This window comes from Melitaea cinxia, chromosome 21 (assembly GCF_905220565.1).
Source record: "Melitaea cinxia chromosome 21, ilMelCinx1.1, whole genome shotgun sequence".
NCBI classification, from domain to species: domain Eukaryota; kingdom Metazoa; phylum Arthropoda; class Insecta; order Lepidoptera; family Nymphalidae; genus Melitaea; species Melitaea cinxia.
Window position 1 is genome coordinate 13,753,978 of NC_059414.1, and position 19,844 is coordinate 13,773,821.

General features: G+C 35.0%; 1 protein-coding gene across 1 annotated transcript in view; it reads left to right on the forward strand.

Moving 5' to 3' along the window:
- Positions 1 to 866: 866 nt before the first annotated feature.
- The window catches only part of LOC123663976, a 74,140-nt gene continuing 55,162 nt past the window's right edge, over positions 867 to 19,844 (forward strand). Inside the window, exons 1-2 of the mRNA XM_045598612.1 lie at positions 867 to 1,638; positions 18,709 to 18,941. Of these exons, the coding sequence (XP_045454568.1) occupies positions 867 to 1,638; positions 18,709 to 18,941 (1,005 nt within the window). The remainder of the gene's footprint in view (positions 1,639 to 18,708; positions 18,942 to 19,844) is intronic.

The window sequence follows — 19,844 nt, forward strand, 5'->3', positions numbered from 1 at the left end:
AACTTTTTTCATTTCAAACAAACCACGCTTCCCTTTTTTACGCCAGTACGTTGAATTGTTTAAAAAAATACCTAATCATAATTTACTTATCAAAATTAATAACGTCCACCGTCTTAATAATAATGTTAAAATAATTTATTCAGTCCAGAATAATAGCGCTTATTCAGCACATTTTTATCTCAATTCTCTTTTGTCGATTTTTTTTTCATATCACATGATAAATCTGTAAGCCTCTCGAATCAACCCTATGCACGTCCAATAAAAATCAATCAGCCTTCACCGAGGATAGTTGCATATTACACGTCTTTGTGTGAGTGCGATCAGGGGGTAACCGTGGCTATGACGAGGGGTAAACGTGAGCATGATAGAGCACGGCGCGGGGTAAGCGAATCAAACGTTTGCCCTTTTATCTACGATACCATTTTTATAATTCAGCTCTGAAAACACTGTATTGTACTTTCATATTTTCATTTTCCATTTCATGTAACGCGTAAATCATTAACAGCTAGAATGAGAGATAAATAACTCTCGATGATTAATATTGGAAATTATTTTCATCTATAGTTACAAATATACGTTTATTAGTAACACAGATCGTATAAAGTTAGATGCGAGTGTATCGAGTAGACACTTGGAGTTAGGTTTAAAATAGACCGAACAGAGCCCTGGATCGAAACACTCACTCAATTAGACTCAAATCGTCCGTTTGTTACAGGAAGCGGTGAAAACATTCGACGACTTCAAAGCCGCATTCGACATCAAACGACCCAACTAGCGTCAATCCCGAGTGGCTATTAAACGCTAATTCAATCATAAAAACAAACATGAAAATCTATTTCCGTGCGATTCGCGGTTGAAACTTACACATGAGCGAACAAGACGCGGTCGAATGCAAACTAGACACATCGACAGAGCCAGGAGAGATGCAAACCGTTGTGTCCAATTACACGCCGAATTTGATAAGACAGGCAGACAGATTGATCGACGTTCACGGCTACAGCGACGCTTCATACACTGAGTACCAGTATGGGGAGGAGGACAGGCTCAGTCCTGATGTTCAAGATGAGAAGATAAATGTAGATGATGAGGATCGAGATGAGGAATTAGTTATAGCTGATGATGATGTGTCTGAGAAAAATGATAGCACAGAACAAAGAGATGATGCAGACAGTGTACACAAGGATACTCATAACGTTAGCGATAACGTGGACAGAGAAGAAAACGTTGAACTGTCGTGGCATCCTCATGTGTATGGGAAACCTCCGAAGAAACCAACGCCTCACACTATAGAATATATTTTAGGTTTATCGAAGGAAGGTACGACCAAAGAGGAACCGAAGCGGTCAACGGTCAGCCAGCTAATGAATGTCAAACGCAATTTCGAAAGCAAAAAGAATTTCTCCTGCCAAGAGAAAAGTTCGCAAGTGCAGAGGGACTTGACGGATAGGAAGTTTAATATAAATGTACATAAGAATAAGCTTCAGGAACAGTTGCTCCAGCGGGGTGTTAGAACTAGTGACAGTGGGTACGAGAGTGTGTTCGCGTTTAAGAGTGATGACCAGCCACTGAACTTGTCCGTGCCGAAGTCCAAGGACTCGCCGGTGTGGAGCGGCGCTGATGAAGATAAGCTAGGGAAAGGTAAGCATAGTTGAAATGATAAAACTAATACTTAACAAAATTATTTAATGTAAGTGAGGCACGATTTTTGAAGAAATTATCTAAAAAAGTATTTAAAACATAATTTAGTATTTAATAGATTAATTAAAAATTGGAAACACAAGAGTACAGATAATTAATCTAAATTCTAATACAATTTAAATACACGATCGCACAAAAAAGCTCGTAAGTAATTTACTAATTCATGTTTTTTTAAGCGATAAAAAACTGCAACAAACTTTCATAGCAATCACATGTATTTGAATTAAATATAACATAACGACCTTTTCGCAATTTCGAATGTGAAATGTAAGCGATTCCCTTTGATGTAATAAATTGCAGTACTTATTGAGTCGGTCGTTTGAAACGAATAACTCGAAACATTTTTGAATATCATATCAAAAATTGACCGCTCCAGCGGGATTCGAACCCGCGTCTTCGACATACCGTGTCGACGCTCTAGCCAATTAAGCTATGGAACGATATACTCGCTAGAGCGAAACTTTTGATATGATGATTTTTACTTTCGGTTTAAGCGAACCGTGGCGCCGTCTATAGTGAGTTCTTTACAGAGACTCGTAACTATTCAAAGTTTCATATTACAATGAAAATCTTTGACAGGAGACGACACCATGCTATTTTTAATATGTACGATTTTTATTTTTGTGTTACCCACAATTAGGAATTCTAAACATTTTTGAATATCATATCAAAAATTGACCGCTCCAGCGGGATTCGAACCCGCGTCTTCGACATACCGTGTCGACGCTCTAGCCAATTAAGCTATGGAACGATATACTCGCTAGAGCGAAACTTTTGATATGATGATTTTTACTTTCGGTTTAAGCGAACCGTGGCGCCGTCTATAGTGAGTTCTTTACAGAGACTCGTAACTATTCAAAGTTTCATATTACAATGAAAATCTTTGACAGGAGACGACACCATGCTATTTTTAATATGTACGATTTTTATTTTTGTGTTACCCACAATTAGGAATTCTAAACATTTTTGAATATCATATCAAAAATTGACCGCTCCAGCGGGATTCGAACCCGCGTCTTCGACATACCGTGTCGACGCTCTAGCCAATTAAGCTATGGAACGATATACTCGCTAGAGCGAAACTTTTGATATGATGATTTTTACTTTCGGTTTAAGCGAACCGTGGCAAAAATGTTTAGAATTCCTAATTGTGGGTAACACAAAAATAAAAATCGTACATACGATTAACTCGGATGAAGCCGACATAAGCATTTAATAGGTCATCGATTAATCGCAAAACGAAGCCTTCAAAGCAATCGTATTCATAAAGCGATAATACATAAACGTAAACAATATGCTCCGAGCGATTACTCTTCCCGACGTCTATATAACCATCAAAAATCCCACACACGCTGACAAATAAACAAGCTATTCCACGAACTTTGTGGTTGAGAGGTTACTGTCGATTGGTTCCATTAAAACGACGCATTTACTCATTTATTTCGGTGAGAAAAGTGACCTTTGCCCCTTATAAGAAAGATCATATTCGATCGTCGTTTTAATTATTTGTAACATTTTTAAATTTTAAAAGCTGCGCTATAAACCGTCGGAGTTGTAAATCACAGTCAATTAGTTGAAAGTGCTCGGTGCGGTTCGCTTATATTTTCGGTCGTGTAATGATATTAATATATACTGATTGCATTGCACGTGCTTTGTTCGAGAGAATTGTTTATGCAATGTAATTAGCCTTATTGATTGCTCGTTTGTTGCGTTTGTTGGCTCCGCATCATCGGGACTTAAATTAAACGTTTATTTATCACTTTGAAAATTACCGTTTAACGATTAATATCTATTAACTAAATATTTATCTATATATAAATATGTGAAGCAAAAATTTTGTACCCCTTTTTACCGAAATTGCGCGGACGGAGGAGTATGAAATTTCGCACACTTATAGTTTATATAGAGAAGGAATGTAGAATGTCAATATTTTTTTAAAATTATGCTTAAAAATATATTAAACCAATAAAAATTTGGTCGATTGTCGAAGTCTGTACTCAAATTGGATAATTAAAAAAAAGGTTCTTTATTTTCATAATTTTTGTTTTTTTTTTTATTTAAATTTTTAATTATGTTCGAATTTCGACCTCTGGACGACCACTAGTTTACTTCAAACATTAATCTATTTATTTTTAATGAAATTTCTTAATAATGTAGTTTTTATTTATCATCCTATGTGACATTAATGGAATCATCTCTATTATTTTTGCACATTCATTTTGAATGATAATTATTGTGTCTGCTACAAATAAAAACCGACTAATTTACATCGATAAGTAGCGTAGGACGTTAGTAGTCGAAAAAATAATCAATTAATTACACATTATTAAGTACATATAATTACACAAGTACTCGTCATATCTTAAAATATATCTTAAAATGAGATTCATGTGGTCAAGCACCGCCTTTCGTATACAAGAAAATCAAATACGTTCATTTAGTAAAAAGCTACAAGGTAATATAAAAAAATAAATTTACTGAAGTCACCTTTTTTTCGAAGAAGTTAAAATAATGATATCAATATCGCTTCAGTCTATAATATCCCACTGATGTTTCCCCATGTAGGAAAGGGATTTTTAGAGCTTTACGCACCACGCTGCTCCAATGCGGGTTGGCGGATAAAACGACAATAAAAAAAGAATAAAGTCATCGGATTATTTAAGTAAATTGACGTATAAATCCCGTACTCACAGCACCATCATAAACAATACTTTACGATAATCAATAATGGATTCCTTGTATCTAAAACTGTCTACAGAACGAACGATATACCATACAAAAATGATCCTTATCTGAACCACATAAGGCACACAGGGTTGCTGACCCTCTAAAAGCAGAAATAGCCCTCACTCTAATCTCAAGTCGCTTGCATTTATTATGTAGCGTTTTAATCGAGCTGAATACGCGACAACGTTTATTTTACCATCTTATAACAATAATGTAAGCGACAATCGTCCTTAATCACCGCTAATAACGTCTTAATTGGTATTTATAATGTGTTTATTTATGTTTGCGAGATGTAATTTGAACGTCCGAGCAATAAGCTATCGGTCGATGCAGCTGCGTCCGTCACTAGGGCTGCGAATTTATATTTAGACGATAAATACATTCGGATAATTCGCGAGGCGGTGGTTTGTTGCGTCAAACCCTAGCTGTAATTACGAGCTGCTTAAAACTGTGCTACACTAGTCTAAGTTTCTAAGTTCTAGTATAAGAGTGTTTATTATTTTTCTCTTATTTATTTTTGAATGATAAATTAGTTATTTTTTTTATTGAAGGAGTTTTAGTTCACAACGACTACGCTACTCCATAAGAAAATCAAACATACTAGTCATTATTTATGTATTTTTTTCTATGCATATCTAACTAGGTTGGCAAAAAAGCGTACGGCTCACCTGATGGTAAGCGATTACCGTAGCTTATAGACGCCTGCAACACCAGAAGCATCGCAAGCGCGTTGCCGACCCAATCCCCAATCCCCCCCCCCCCCCACAGGAGCTCTGGTCACCTTACTCACCACAGGAACACAACACCGTTTGAGAACAGTGCTATTTAGCTGTGACCTTCTGTAAGGTCGAGGTACTTCCCCAGTCGGACTGCTCCATATTTTGAGCAGGAATTTTCCTGCTGTGCCCTACCTCAGTTAAAATGTGTTAAGTAAATTTGGTAATAAAAACTAATTAAAAATATTATTGAAAAAGCACTTGTCAAATAAACGCACAGACAGAATATTTTAAAAGTATTTATTTTGATGTCTAATGTTGTTTTAAAAGAACCCTGTTTTTCCTTAATATTACTCTCGTACAACCATTAGTTGGTAATAATTTCATAATATGTGACATAAGGATGTAACGTATAATAAAAACTGTAATCAACATTTAGAGTTTACTTGCTTTTACCCGCGGCTTCGTTCACCTTGATTTTTTTTTCAATGCTGCTTTTAATACCTCCAGGAATATATAAAAAAGAGAAGTACAAAGTTTCATGATGATCGGTTCAGTAGTTTTCGCGTGCGTAACAAACAAACTTACATTCACATTAATAGTATTAGTAGGGATATAATCGATTTAATTTTATCCATTTAATCACTTGCCTGCTTTTAATTCAGTTGCTCTTGACACTTTACTTACCCACGTGATGTGATGTGTGATGCGAACGTAAAAAAATTAATGAGGTTGTATATATTGCCACAATTCAGCCTGAAACATCCCACTGGTGGACCCACATGTAGGAGAAGGGTTGGTATATTCCCAAATATGAGTAACGATAGCTATCAGATGTCTATGATAACCACCGGGAGCGACAGCTCACAGGGGAGACCCACAAAGAGACACATGGAAAAAAAGTTATTTATATTTATACAAAAATCAATTGCGAGCGGGAATCGAAGTCGCAACCGCAGGTATTTAGGCGTCTACACTACACTCATCACTACAACAGAGAGGGAACATGTACAGAAAAATACTGCTAAAATATACAATAAAGACAGATTGAAACAATTGAGTATGGAAAGTATCGTACAATACAAAGAATGGCCTTGTAGTTAGAAATCGATTGATTCTTGTGTTGTATGTAAATGTATAATAATAATATAATTATTTATGATTAGCCGTGCCCCGTTGTTTGACACGCACTAATTTGAGTAAGAAATAGCCATTAGCCTTCCCGGGTAAATGGGATATCCGACTCAAATTAAAATTTTCAATTCGTACCAGTATTTCTTGAGATTAGCGCATTTAAACAAACAAATAAACAAACTTTTTAGCTTAATAATATGAGTATAGATATTTTGAAAATCATTTCACAACGGCGGATTGAAATTTGTATTCAAGACAAGATTGGATTGGAATAGCACAACGCCACTTTTTATCACGTAAAAATATTAAGTTCTTATGGAATAAATCTGCACGCAAACGATATCGCGAGAAATAGCTAATATTTAATATTTAGAGAGCTATTTTAATATTCTTTAACTTAACAAGTTAATAAAATATATTTTTAATAATATTAATCAATGCTTACAATTAAGAGTGTATGCTGCCTCAAATTGCTTATTTTCCACTCGGCAGGTTGTCCATATCTTCCAAACTACTGAATATTTAAGTTTGAAATTTATGTATGGTAAAGTTCAGGACATAAACTATCTTTCATATGTTTCGAAAACACGATTTAATAAAATTTTCTCGATACAAAAAAATCGCAAAGTTACCTCTATTTTTGTATTAAAAACTTAATATCTCAGTAAATGTAGAAGTTATGGACTTGAGATTAAGCGTGGTAATTGAAATAAGTATGAAGAACATTTTATATGTTGCGTTTTTTTAAAAATAACTATTGATAATGTTTTTGGGGAGAAAATACATATAATTCGCGCGATGAACAACCAAGCGCTCTCAATTCTCATGTGTGAAATCTGAATTCGAACTGAGGTAGTGTAGCCCCTTAATAGTTATTTGAGTACCCACTAAATTTGGACTACCAATATAAGTCACTTGACACTTTGAGAGATTGATATTTAGTATGAGCTGCAACAATCGACAATCATTAAAACTCTATTTAACCTCTGAACTTGTCGATAAGTCGATAAGTTTTGGGTGAGAGCAAATCTAATTGTATTTATAAAAACTGAAAATAGGAGAGTGAATAAGACGCCTCCTAGGAGGTCAGCTTTTACGTCTGAACAGTCTGAAAAAACGTTCTGGAAACGCAATCTCTGCCGACGCCCAAACAAGTAGCTACGAAACCACTCAATTAAACCAATCAAGTCGGTATTTTATTTGCCATATTTACATAAATACATACATATAATTACGCCTCTTTTTTTATGTCACTATGTCATGTCACTATGTCGGCAAACAAGCGTACGGTTCACCTGATGGTAAGCGATTACCGTAGCTTATAGACGCCTGCAACACCAGAAGCATCGCAAGCGCGTTGCCGACCCAATCCCCAATCCCCCCAGGAGCTCTGGTCACCTTACTCACCAACAGGAACACAATATTGCTTGAAAACAGTATTATGACTAACAACTAATAAACAGTATTATCTTTCCCAGGCAAAGACCACTTCTTTCCACTTGCTACGATCCTTACATACTTTTTTCGCTTGGTCTACTTTCATTATTCCCTTCATACATGCTCTTCGGTTTAGGGTACTCTTGACCTGGTCTTTTTTCAAGACGTCCCTTATTTGGTCTCGGAACGTCCGCTTAGGTCTACTCCTTCTAACCCTTCCATCGACACTCGCCTTATACACTTTTTTCGTAAAAAACCGAGTGTGCTTAGGACCACACGACGGAAGTAAAACTTTTTTAGCTCCATCTAACTTATGTCTCCCTCTCAACTTCCGTTCGCGTCACCCGATCACACTTTTCTTGACACCCTCATCACGCATTTACTAGCTTACTTCTCGAGCGCGAGTAAAAAAGTTTTACTTCAATAATATAAATAATAAAATAAAATATAATTGACTCGTGTTAAGTGACAGCCCTGATCCCACATGAAGGGATTTACGATTCATCTGTAAGGAGGACGTTTTAACGTTTGTCTCACAAAGATTGAACGACGAATCCTCTTTTCTATAAAGATAGATATTTGCTATTTTTCCGCCGGTTGTCTGTGATTTTATTTAATAAAAATAGAATAAATTTTTATTTAATAGAGATAGCTTTTTACGGCAATTTGTAATAGTTTATTTCAAATTGCAAAATATGTTTTAAAAAAACAAAAAAAAAAAAAAAAAACGTTTAAAGTATTGTTAAGGTTATTTTAATCACGATTCAGCCTGTAACATCTCACTGCTGGGCAAATGCCCCCTATCTCCGTGTAGGTGAAGAATCAGAGCTTAATTTTATCATTTTTATTATATGCCATAGGGTATTATGATTTCTTATTCATGTTAATTGTTTCTTGTTTCCTATCTGGCGGTGATTTTACACAAATAAAAATTGAAACATATGCGTAGTTTCTTTCTTTAGCCATGTTCATGGCTACTATGTATTTATACTAATCTATACATCTATACAAATAAATAAAATTGGAGTGTCTGTTTGTAATATTAAAATAACTGCTTTTTACTAAATACATATGAATGTATATACACGGTACATAAACCATAATTGTATTTGCTCGCAAACGAAAAAAAAAAAACCGATTTTAATTACATCGACAATTAATACAACGTTTTATTCGTAATCCTGTTTAAAATACAAATAATATAAATAGATGGAGTCACGGGTATACCAGCCCTGTGTTATTAAATTTCATTAGTCAGCGATAGTTAATGAGTCCTCTTGTTTTGACTGTGTCTGCGCATATAGGGTTTTTTTTTCATACTTAGTCTTTAGGCCGCGCAAGTGTCTAGTAAATTCATATATGTATGTATTTATTTAATTTATTAGAAAAGCTAATCTTGATTAAGTTTTAAATAAATATTTTAAATTTTTAAATGATTTCAACGGCTTTTTTAATTTTATTTCATTTTGAAAAATTTACAAAATAAAAAATATAATAATAAATTTTGAAAATGGAAATTTGAAATAGTTTCATTTTATGTTTATTTTAAATATATTTATTAATGAAAGCTTACTACGAAATTCATGATAAATTAAATTTTGTATACGATTTATTAATTTAGTTTGTAGCGTCTGACTCTTGAGCATAGGCCTTTTTATGTAGGAGATTATGTAATATATTTATAATAGTCTAGAACTTATTTACTAAAAAAGTATTTGTATATTTTTTTATATAAATTTTAACGAGATTATTATTTTGAAATCACGAAAATATTGACTTATCATTTGAATTTGTTTAATTGTGTTAAAAGCTACATCTGACAGTCTTGATCGACTTAATCATCATTATATCAAGTCGGTATCAGAGTACTCACATGAGTTATTGCTATGCTGAGTGCATGTTAAAAATACAGTGTGTACTTGACTGAAAGCTCTATATTCGATTGGAACACTTAAGCCGTCCCGAGGGCTTTCAGCGAGCTTTAATCTTCGAGCTTCGAACCGCATAAATCAGTGGATTAAGTGACTCGTATTAGTGACGGATGCTCTTACGTTACGAGATGACATTTGATGTCCGGCGTGAAGGTTTTTTGTTGTTTGTTGATTGTTGTACATTGTTGAATTGTTGTTCGTTTAAATTACTGTTTTTAAACAAGCTGGGTCAGTTTGACCAGACCCAGACAGAGAGCACAGAACCAGACGTACTGTCATGCGAATAGTTAAACGTGTGAGTTTTAATAAAATTCTTTTTCTAATCGAATTATTACAAAACTAAAAAATAGATGAATTAGCCGAATTGATCCAGTTGTTCTTGAGTATTGCTAGCAATAACATAAAAATAAGAAATGAATTAAGAATTTATTATGTCGTTTGTTAAAAATACCAAAAGCTACGATCTCCTGATGGGCTAGTAAGAGGTTACCGTACCCTATGTACGCCTGCATCATCGGAAGCATCACAGGAATGTTGACACCCATCTCTTTCTAAGCAACCAAAAAATCATTCTCGTACTTTCAATATTAATTATAAATAGCATCGTAATAAAATTTTCAAAATGTCTTCAATGTACAGAATGAAACCTAAAACATGTTTATTTCAAGTGTATAGACATTGGTACTTAAAACAATTTTGTTAAGGATATATACTAAAGTTGTCATCTAAGAAGCTTAGTTTGAAAAGGTAATCTTAGCTTTAGTTTCAGCGCTTATTATTCATCTCACACTCTTTGAAGGAAAGGAAGGAAGACTGCCCTTATCGGAAGATATTATGAGACAAGTACCGTAAATGTACATGTAGGTATATGCGGAAAAAGGCGTGCAGATAATTCCTTGCTACATTATTTTCATTTTATCAATTCAGATTATGCTTTTGAAACCTGTTGAGTGATTTTGATTTCATTTTTATCAAAGGTATTGCATTTGCTTTTTAATATTTTAATTTCCAGTAACTTAATTCAATTCGGACAAAGCCGGGAAGGTAGCAAGTCTGTGATATGACTTGAACAGTATATTGATCCTAAGTATAAAGGTGGATTAGGAAGCCTTAAGCCGCGGTCACAGTACAATATGATTAGAGCACTACACTGTAATGTGATTTACAATCTTGAGATTATGTCGTTCTATAAATATGTAGACAAGTGTGAGGTGGCTTGATACTTGATACTAAGCTTAACACGTGACTTTGTATGTTATATTTAGAGGAAAATATATGACAGTTCTTGCACAGTAGTAAAGAAAGTTTATATAATCACTTCAGCATACTGCAGTCCACTGCTGGACTTAGGCCTCCCCAAGTTCGCGCCAGACATCTCAGTTTTCCGTAATCCTCATCCAGTTTCCACCAGCAATCTTACGAAGATCGTCGGTCCAGCTGGCCGGAGAGCGTCCCACACTGTGTTTACTAGCACGCCTTCGGTCCTGCGACACAGGCGACCAGCCCACTGCCACTTCGACTTGCTAATTCTGTGAGCTATGGTCGGTTACTTTCGTTCTCTTGCGGATAAATAACAGTTTGTTTAGATAATAGCAATAAATACCCGACATCTTCAACAGATAATCCAACTTGATTTATCTTGGATAAATAGAGGTGCTGTCAAATAAAAATACTTGCTGATGCAATTTCAATAAAATTTACACATTTGATATCTCATACTTCTAATAGTACTTAACATAGTATATAATATTTGAGTGGTTTTCAATAAAAATAGGAAATATGTATCTTAAGCAGACGTAACATTATTTAAAGGTATCGACTTGTTTGTTTATCTTTTTTGTGGTCTAGGTATTTGTCTCAGTGGGTATCGCCACAATGTTTTGCAAAGCACGTGATGCAGGTATGGACAAAATTTCATAAACCTCATTAAAACATGGACAAATGCGGACCAGACTCTCAAAATTCTCATAAGTCGGTATGGTACATGATTAAGGCTGACCAAAATATCGGAAATCTCTAAAAAGTCTTAATCATATAAACAACAATCTAACAAAAAAGTAAAATTCCACATTTTTGTCCACCACATTTCTCATACAGAATCCACTAGTAAAATCACAGCTTAAAACTAATCAACCTCCTCAAGGCGTTTCAAAAGCAGATGCAATAAAATAAAACAAAAAACCCATCAATACTGAAGACACTTAATTGCTCAATATACACCTCGATCAGCATTCTTTTCTCGACATACATAAATCTTCAGCGACGTTCTTTGATGTCGCCAGTCCGCGGTCGACTTTACTAACGTTGTTTTTTCAATTCATGTAAACAGTTCTGAATAGTTATTTATATTGCTAAGTTAACGATCGTATAATCTCGTTATTGTGAAAACAATCCTTTATGTATTTAAATAATGGGCAGTTATGTCGGAATGGAATGGAATTTATTTTTTCTTACTTTTCTTGTAACGTTTTTAGATTTGAATGATGTTAATTGATATGTTTAAATCCTCCTGGGGGGATTGGGATTGGGTCGGCAACGCGCTTGCGATGCTTCTGGTGTTGCAGGTGTCTATAGGCTGCGGTAGTCGCTTACCATCAGGTGAGCCGTACGCTTGTTTGCCGACCTAGTGACATAAAAAAACATTTCATTATTGCACTCGTAGTTCTCTGATTTAATATTTTGGTCTTGATTTAACTTGTGTCTAATTGTTGTCAGTCAAGTTTATTACAAACAAGCTGTGCCCGCGACTCCGTCCACGTGTAACTTAACAAAAAAGTTATTGTTCAGTTTGCAGAGTTATAAAATAAATAAATTTGTAAAATAAAGAAAATCACATGAAGATCACAGCAAAACAATACTGTTTTCAAGCAGTATTGTGTTCCTGTTGGTGAGTAAGGTGACCAGAGCTCCTGGATTGGGTCGGTAACGCGCTTGCGATGCTTCTGGTGTTGCAGGTGTCTATAAGCTACGGTAATCGCTTACCATCATGTGAGCCGTACGCTTGTTTGCCGACCTAGTGACCTTAAAAAAAGTAGCCTAAGTTACTTCTTACTACAGCTATCTACCAGTGTAAATCCCACGATCAGAGCTCCTGGGGAAAATCTGGGGTAGTTTCATAGCTTGTGACGCACCTGGTCTATGAGGCGGACGCTCTTGTTGTTTGCCACACACAAAAAATAATAATATGGCGTCATATCTTCAAAAACTTAAAGATTTTAATCTAAAGGCTTTTATCGTAAATATATGTATAATAAAGCTAGTATATTTCAGTTTACGAATGTTTGAAAATATGTAAACCGACGAAATCCAATATTAAGTAATACAGTCAATAGTGTTAAGATAAAACTGTCATTTAGAAGACAGACTAAAATTCTGATATAACTATTTTTACCTTACATTGTCCTCATAAAGATCCTTATATTTGTTCTTCCATAACATCAGTAACAATTAGACTATATGTATATATTATAGACATCTCAGAATGTAACTTATGACCACTAACTTTTTACGACGTCTGAGGTCCCCAAATACGTCATTAAGATGTATTGTGATAGGGTTGAGACCACATCAGAGTCCTTCGAGGAAGCCCACATGGCGACATCCCATTCAAACACCATAACGAGTGAAAGGGATGGCAATATTTCCGCTGTAAATTCACAAACGGCTGCACTCTGTCTATGAAGTGAATTTTTAACGTTCGAAATTTATTTTATTCGTGTTTATTTAGTTTTGTTTTACAACGCGGTTTGCCTGACGCGAGTTTTATCGCCGTATTCCATTCGTTGCAGCGTTAATGTATTGTTGGTTTGTCTTTTTATTTCGTGTTTATATCCAGTCAATTATCGTTAAGTTCCGTTTAGATATGCTCTTTCGAAGCACGTGCGTTATGCACTTTATTTGATACGGTGACATTAATTAAACAGGTACTTATTTAAGATTTCTGAATAAGAATTAGACAAGGGATTTATATCAATAAAATAAATAAAAAATGAGTTTGAATTTTAATATCAAAATTAATTATACCTAAGATGAAGATACCACCCACTCAAAATGAAGACCCTATACCTATAACATAAAAAGTGACATCAACAAACGACACTTAAATTAATCTTATTTTCTAGGTATTCTAGATATATATTGATACGCTCCACTTCTGATTCCACGGGCATATACGGATATACGATATGCTGTGTGGTTACGGCATTAAAGAATATAGCCACCCCCTCTCTTCCCGTGGTTGTCGTAAGAGGCGACTAAGGGATAACACAGTTCCGCTACCACCTTGGAACTTAAAAAGCCGACCGGTGGCGGGATAACCATCCAACTGCTGGCTTTGAAATACACAGGCCGAAGATGGGCAGCAGCGTCTTCGGTGGGACAAAGCAGCGTGGTGACTATGGGAAAAACACATGAGCTCACGCCATTTTTGGTGTGAACTTATGGGAGGCCTATCTCCAGTAGTGGTCTGCGAAAGGCTGATGTGATGATGATGATGTGACAGGGATATAAAAAAAACCTTTGTGTTATTTCGGTTCTCAAGCTATATACGTACTAAGTTTCATTAAATTACATTTCATATTTTTTACAATATACATTTCATGTTTATAAGTAGCTGTGCCCGCGGTTTCACCAGCTTTAATTTGAGGAAAGAATAGCCTATAGCCTTCCTCGATAAATAGGCTATCCGACACAAAAATAATTTTTCGATTCGAAACAGTAGTTCAATAGTTCCTAAGGTTAGCGCGTTTAAACAAACAAATAAACAACATTTTCAGCGCTATAATATTAGTATTAATTATAGTGGAATAAGTATTTAATGTTAGTAGGATTATTAATTATATTTGTAACATAAGATGACAGTAAAAATTCGATGATACCTTGACGATACATTGACTCATGGTGTAATAAGAACGGCGCAGTTCTTAGTACTGTAACGTGTGACTCTTAAATCACTTCGTCAGCTTCCGCGGGCGGGTACAGTGATATTCGGAGCGGTTTGATCCGATTTCATTCATTCATTCATTACAGCCTATACAGTCCACTGCTGGACATAGGCCTCCACAAGTTTACGCCAAAAATAACGTGAACTCATGGGATCCGATTTATTTTGAATTAATTAATTAATTTGTTTAACATCTATGGTCGTCTGTTCCCGAGGCAATATGATGCCTGTGTTTTGGGTAAAACATATTATTAGATAAAAAATACTGGTTAGTTGGCAACCCTGTAACCAAGTGGTTACGTACGTTGCCTCAACGGTCACAGCTCTGGTTTGTGGCTGTTGCGTCGGAGGTTGAATTGACATACATTTGTATTGGCCATACAGATGTTTGCCGTGGTCTGGGTGTTTGTGTATAGTCCTTTTGGTTCCCCCCACTGTGCCTCGGAGAGCACGTTAAGCCGTCGGTTCAGGTTGTTTTTATGCACACCTGATAGCGATCGTTACTCATAGTAGGGAATATATCCGGCAACCCGCATTGGAGCAGCGTGGTTGATTAAGCTCTGATCCTTCTCCTACATGGGGAAAGAGGCCTATGTCCAGCAGTGGCATATTACAGGCTGAAGCGCCTACGTATTTCACTGATTCGCTCGTTTTAAGGATTAAATAAAGTATAACAAAATTTCGTACTATATCCACAAATTAATAAAAAATTAACGGTTGATTTATAAAGAATTAATTTATGAAGATTAAAAAAAACAAAAATGGCGCGAAAGTTTCACGAGCGCGTCCACAGAGTTATAATAAAATTGCTAGCGACAATCATCATGTCATTCTCTCGCATTCGACGCCATCTTACAGAGTAGAGATTGTTTCAATGAACACTTTATTAATTTTAGACGCGCTTCCATTACTGTAGTTAACCTTATGAGCACTTATGACTTCAGATTTATTTAAGAAAAATATTTATTTATTTATTTATTTATTTTATTTATTTATTTTATTTATTTATTTTATTTATTTACACTTTCGCACACTAATACAAGGTTTTAACAGCATAACAAATGATATATAAAAATAGAATTTGCATCAGTTGCAACAGGCGGCCTTTTCGCTAAAACAGCGATCTCTTCCAGGCAACCCTTGGGAAGTTTTTTTATATTTATTGAATGTAAAAGAAGAGAATTTGATTGTTATATTTTTTATTTTGTACAATTACCTTAACACTACTTTTACTTTACGTTTTTACAATAAAATGTAATAAATAATGAAATACACATTATATACAAAATCATCAAAATTTTATAGAGATTAGCTGTGTCCGCGACTTCGTCCGCGTGGAATTTAACAAAATAGTTATTGTTCAGTTCTCATTTATAAAATTTAAAAAAAATGAAATAAAAGTAGCCTAAGTTACTCCTTATTACATCAGCTATCTGCCAGTGAAAGTCCAGTCAAAATCGGTCCATACATATCAATTTAGTAAAAATCGGTTACTAAATTTTCTTAAACTGAGGTAGGGCACAGCAGGAATTTCCTGCTGAAAATATGGAGCAGCCTGACTGGGGTAGTACCTCGACCTTACAGAAGATCACAGCTAAATAATACTGTTTTCAAGTAGTATTGTGTTCCTGTTGGTATGTAAGGTGACCAGAGCTCCTGGGGATCCTCATTGGGGATTGGGTCGGCACGCGCTTGCGATGCTTCTGGTGTTGCAGGCGTCTATAAGCTACGGTAATCGCTTACCATCAGGTGAGCCGTACCCTTGTTTGCCGACCTAGTGACATAGAAAAAAAAATGTATAGATTGCACTCACCACTTACCGAAAAATTTCCACCGTGTTTTTCTATTCTACATTAAAAGCATTACAGATTATTATTTATTTATGTTCATTTCTACCGCCTTAAGAACTTTTTAGATAAACCTCTGTAGTTACAATTAAAATTTTCATTATTCAACCATACAAATTCTATCTCTTTGCGTATGAAATTAATAACGCTCGGTTTGTAAAATGCGATTTAATCAAAATGATTCATAAATTAACATTCTCACTTATGTTCCTGTCGAGTGGAGGTTTTGTGTCTTTAGCGGATAAAATGTCATTTGACTTGATACAATTTCACTTGAACTATTAATTATATTTAAGAAAAATCACTCATCACTTTAGCCTATCGCAGTCCACTGCTGGACATAGGCGTCCACAAGATCGCGCCAAAAATGGCGTGAATTCACGTGTGCCCATAGTCACAACTCTGGGCAGGCGGGTTGGTGACCGCAGGGCTGGCTTTCTTGCACTGAAGACGCTGCTGCCCGTCTTCGGCCTGTGTCTTTCAAAGCCAGCAGTTGGATAGTCATCCCGCCATCAGTCGGCTTTTACTAGCCATCATCGTCACATGGGCGATGACCCAAAAAAAAACAGATGGGTGGCTATATTCTTTACTGCCGTAATCACACAGCATTCAAGAAAAATAAAATGTCTTAGTAACTATTGTAATTAAGTTTCTAAATCCAAGTTTTTTTTTTTGTTTTATCAGGTAGTTATTTTAAACTTTTAAATTCCTTGAAAGAGGACTTTTTTTAGAAGAATCTTTAAGAACAATGGCTCTTAACTTTAAATTGAGGGGGGACCATTTTCAAAATGTATGTTTTGGCACGAACCACCATTTGTTTATGGCGTAAAATCTGGCGTACTTAGTTATAGGTAGCCGAGTGAGACTCACTCACTCTGCACCTTGCTTGTGTGATTCGGTTGCTTCCATGGACCACTGGTTACGAACCACGGGTCTAGAAACTTCGATAATCGTAAATTAATACTAGGAATCAAAATAACAAGTTTAAAAACAAACTTGTCCAACCACAGTTACCAATATAAATACAAAATATGACATATTTATTAAGCCATACAACCCATAAACCCGTTAACTACATTCATAATTAATAATACACAGTAATACATTTCGTATGAATGGGCCCACATCGCGGGGTCGTATTTTACACCCGTGCGACATCAATACTTGCGTCTGAGCCAAATATTTTAATTGCCGTCGAAGTCGGGCTAAAAGGGCGGATTGATTGCGAACGTTCGTCGGCGCGTCTCTTCGCAACGGGATTTATCGACTGTTTACAGAGGTTAATTACGGTTATTTCGCGCGATTCGAGAATAGGGATGCTTTTGGTTGGTTTATTTTGATTTAGAGCTATTATGGACGATTAATGGGAATTAATTTAATGTTATATAGATTGATAGGTTGTCTTTTAGCTTTTTATTCTTGTTTTAATTGACATCAAAAGTTAAATTTAGTTAGATCTTTTGATGTTTGAAAATTTTTCGTAAATACCTATGTAATCTGAATCTCGGAAACGGCTCCAAAGATTTTCATGAAATTTAGTACGCAGGGGATTTCGATATAGCTAGGATTCATTTTTAGAAAATGTCGTTTTATCCCTTTTTTTAGGCAATGAAAAAATGGCTACAATATCGTTAAAATACAAAGGTAAATTTCGCAGTTGTAGTAGTTCAGGTGGGAAATTGGCCGATTGGGAACGACCGAGAAGACCACGGTTCAAATCTCCGTGTCTTCAGGTCGATTATTTATTTTGTTTTCTAATTGCACCCGTGATTTTTTATTTAAATAACCAGTTCATATTTTTTATTATTGTCGGCAAAATCGAAAAATATTATTCATATTTTATCAATAAATAATTCGTACTTAAATATGATTTTCAAAAAACACGATTTACTTAAAACATCGAGCTAAGCTACACCCAGGTACTATTATTAATGCGGACTCCAGATCACTTTCTTGTGTATTCTTTAATAGAAAATGTTTGAAAATTACATCAACCTTATTTGTCAAATCTACCTCCTTCAGTTAACGTTATCTTAACCTTAGTTTAAACCAGATTTCATGACATTTTAATACGAAATATATTTAGAACGAAATTGTCTTAAATCCAAGCTGTTCAAGCGTTTGTTTACTGAAGTAACGGTAGAATTCATAAATACACTCCCAAGTAATAGCCTTTTAGCGCCAAGCTGTCTCACACTAAACATTAGTGATTTACGAGCAACTTCTAATTCACAAGCGATTGAAAATATATTCAAAATTTAAAACTATTTTTTCAGATTCAAAATTGATGAAACGAAAGAAATCCACCGAGGACGTTCGTTCCCCCCTAGGAGGGGAGGGGTCCATGACCAGTGAGGAGGGAGAAGAAGTGGGCAGGCGTAAGAAAGCTCGTACCACTTTCACGGGTCGGCAGATCTTCGAGCTGGAGAAGCTTTTCGAAGTGAAGAAGTACTTGTCTTCTGGCGAGAGAGCTGATATGGCCAAACTGCTGAATGTTACGGAAACTCAGGTTAGTTTAGCATCTATGATAAAGTACAATATATTTGACTTTTATATGCGTTTCACCATGTCCTTGCCTGGTAAAAGGCAACATACAAAACAAAACTGTCAAGAAAAGGAACAACCTTTTTCCGAGTTTATCGCGGCTTATTAAGTTTTTTACCATGGTCACGAGGGGACTGCTGGTTGCTGTAAAGTATCCGAAACGACCGCGATAAAATCCAAAAGAAATTGTTTCAATGTAATGAGTGAAATTCGAGTAAGCATTAAAAAACAATATGTCAATAAAAGATTTAAAAGTTTTAAGAAAATTCGCTGGAAAATAGATGCTTCATCTTATGAAAAATTAAGCAAAATCTTAATTTTTACAATTCTATTAAAGTTTTTTTATAGGAAAAAATAAATAACGGACAAATACAACTGATGTTAGGCACAAAGAAGCCTTAAAAATAAACTAACAAGCAGATTAATATTTACTTATTTTATTTATTAATAGAACATCAAAAAAGTATACACCACATTTCAAGTAGGTCCATCATACAATAATAGTAAAGTCTGAGTGTAACTTTAATTACAGGTGATAATAATATTAAACTTGACTAACATACACTAATACATAAATAACCTACACATGGTTCTCACTTAAGATAGTGTTGTACATTACAATTAGCTACAATAAAAGTTTAAAAAAAAAAAGAATTAAAGAGAATCATTTTGTAACAATACTAAATTAAGTTTACTAAATTATTATTATTATATATTATTGCTCGCTTTTACAGTCGTATTTGTTTTGTTTTCCTTTTCTTATTTTCACGATTGTTAATTTAATTTTAAACGGATGGATGGTCGTAATTGGCTATTATGATTATATTTCATTCTTGTTTTTTTTTTTTTTAATAATAAATAAATAAAT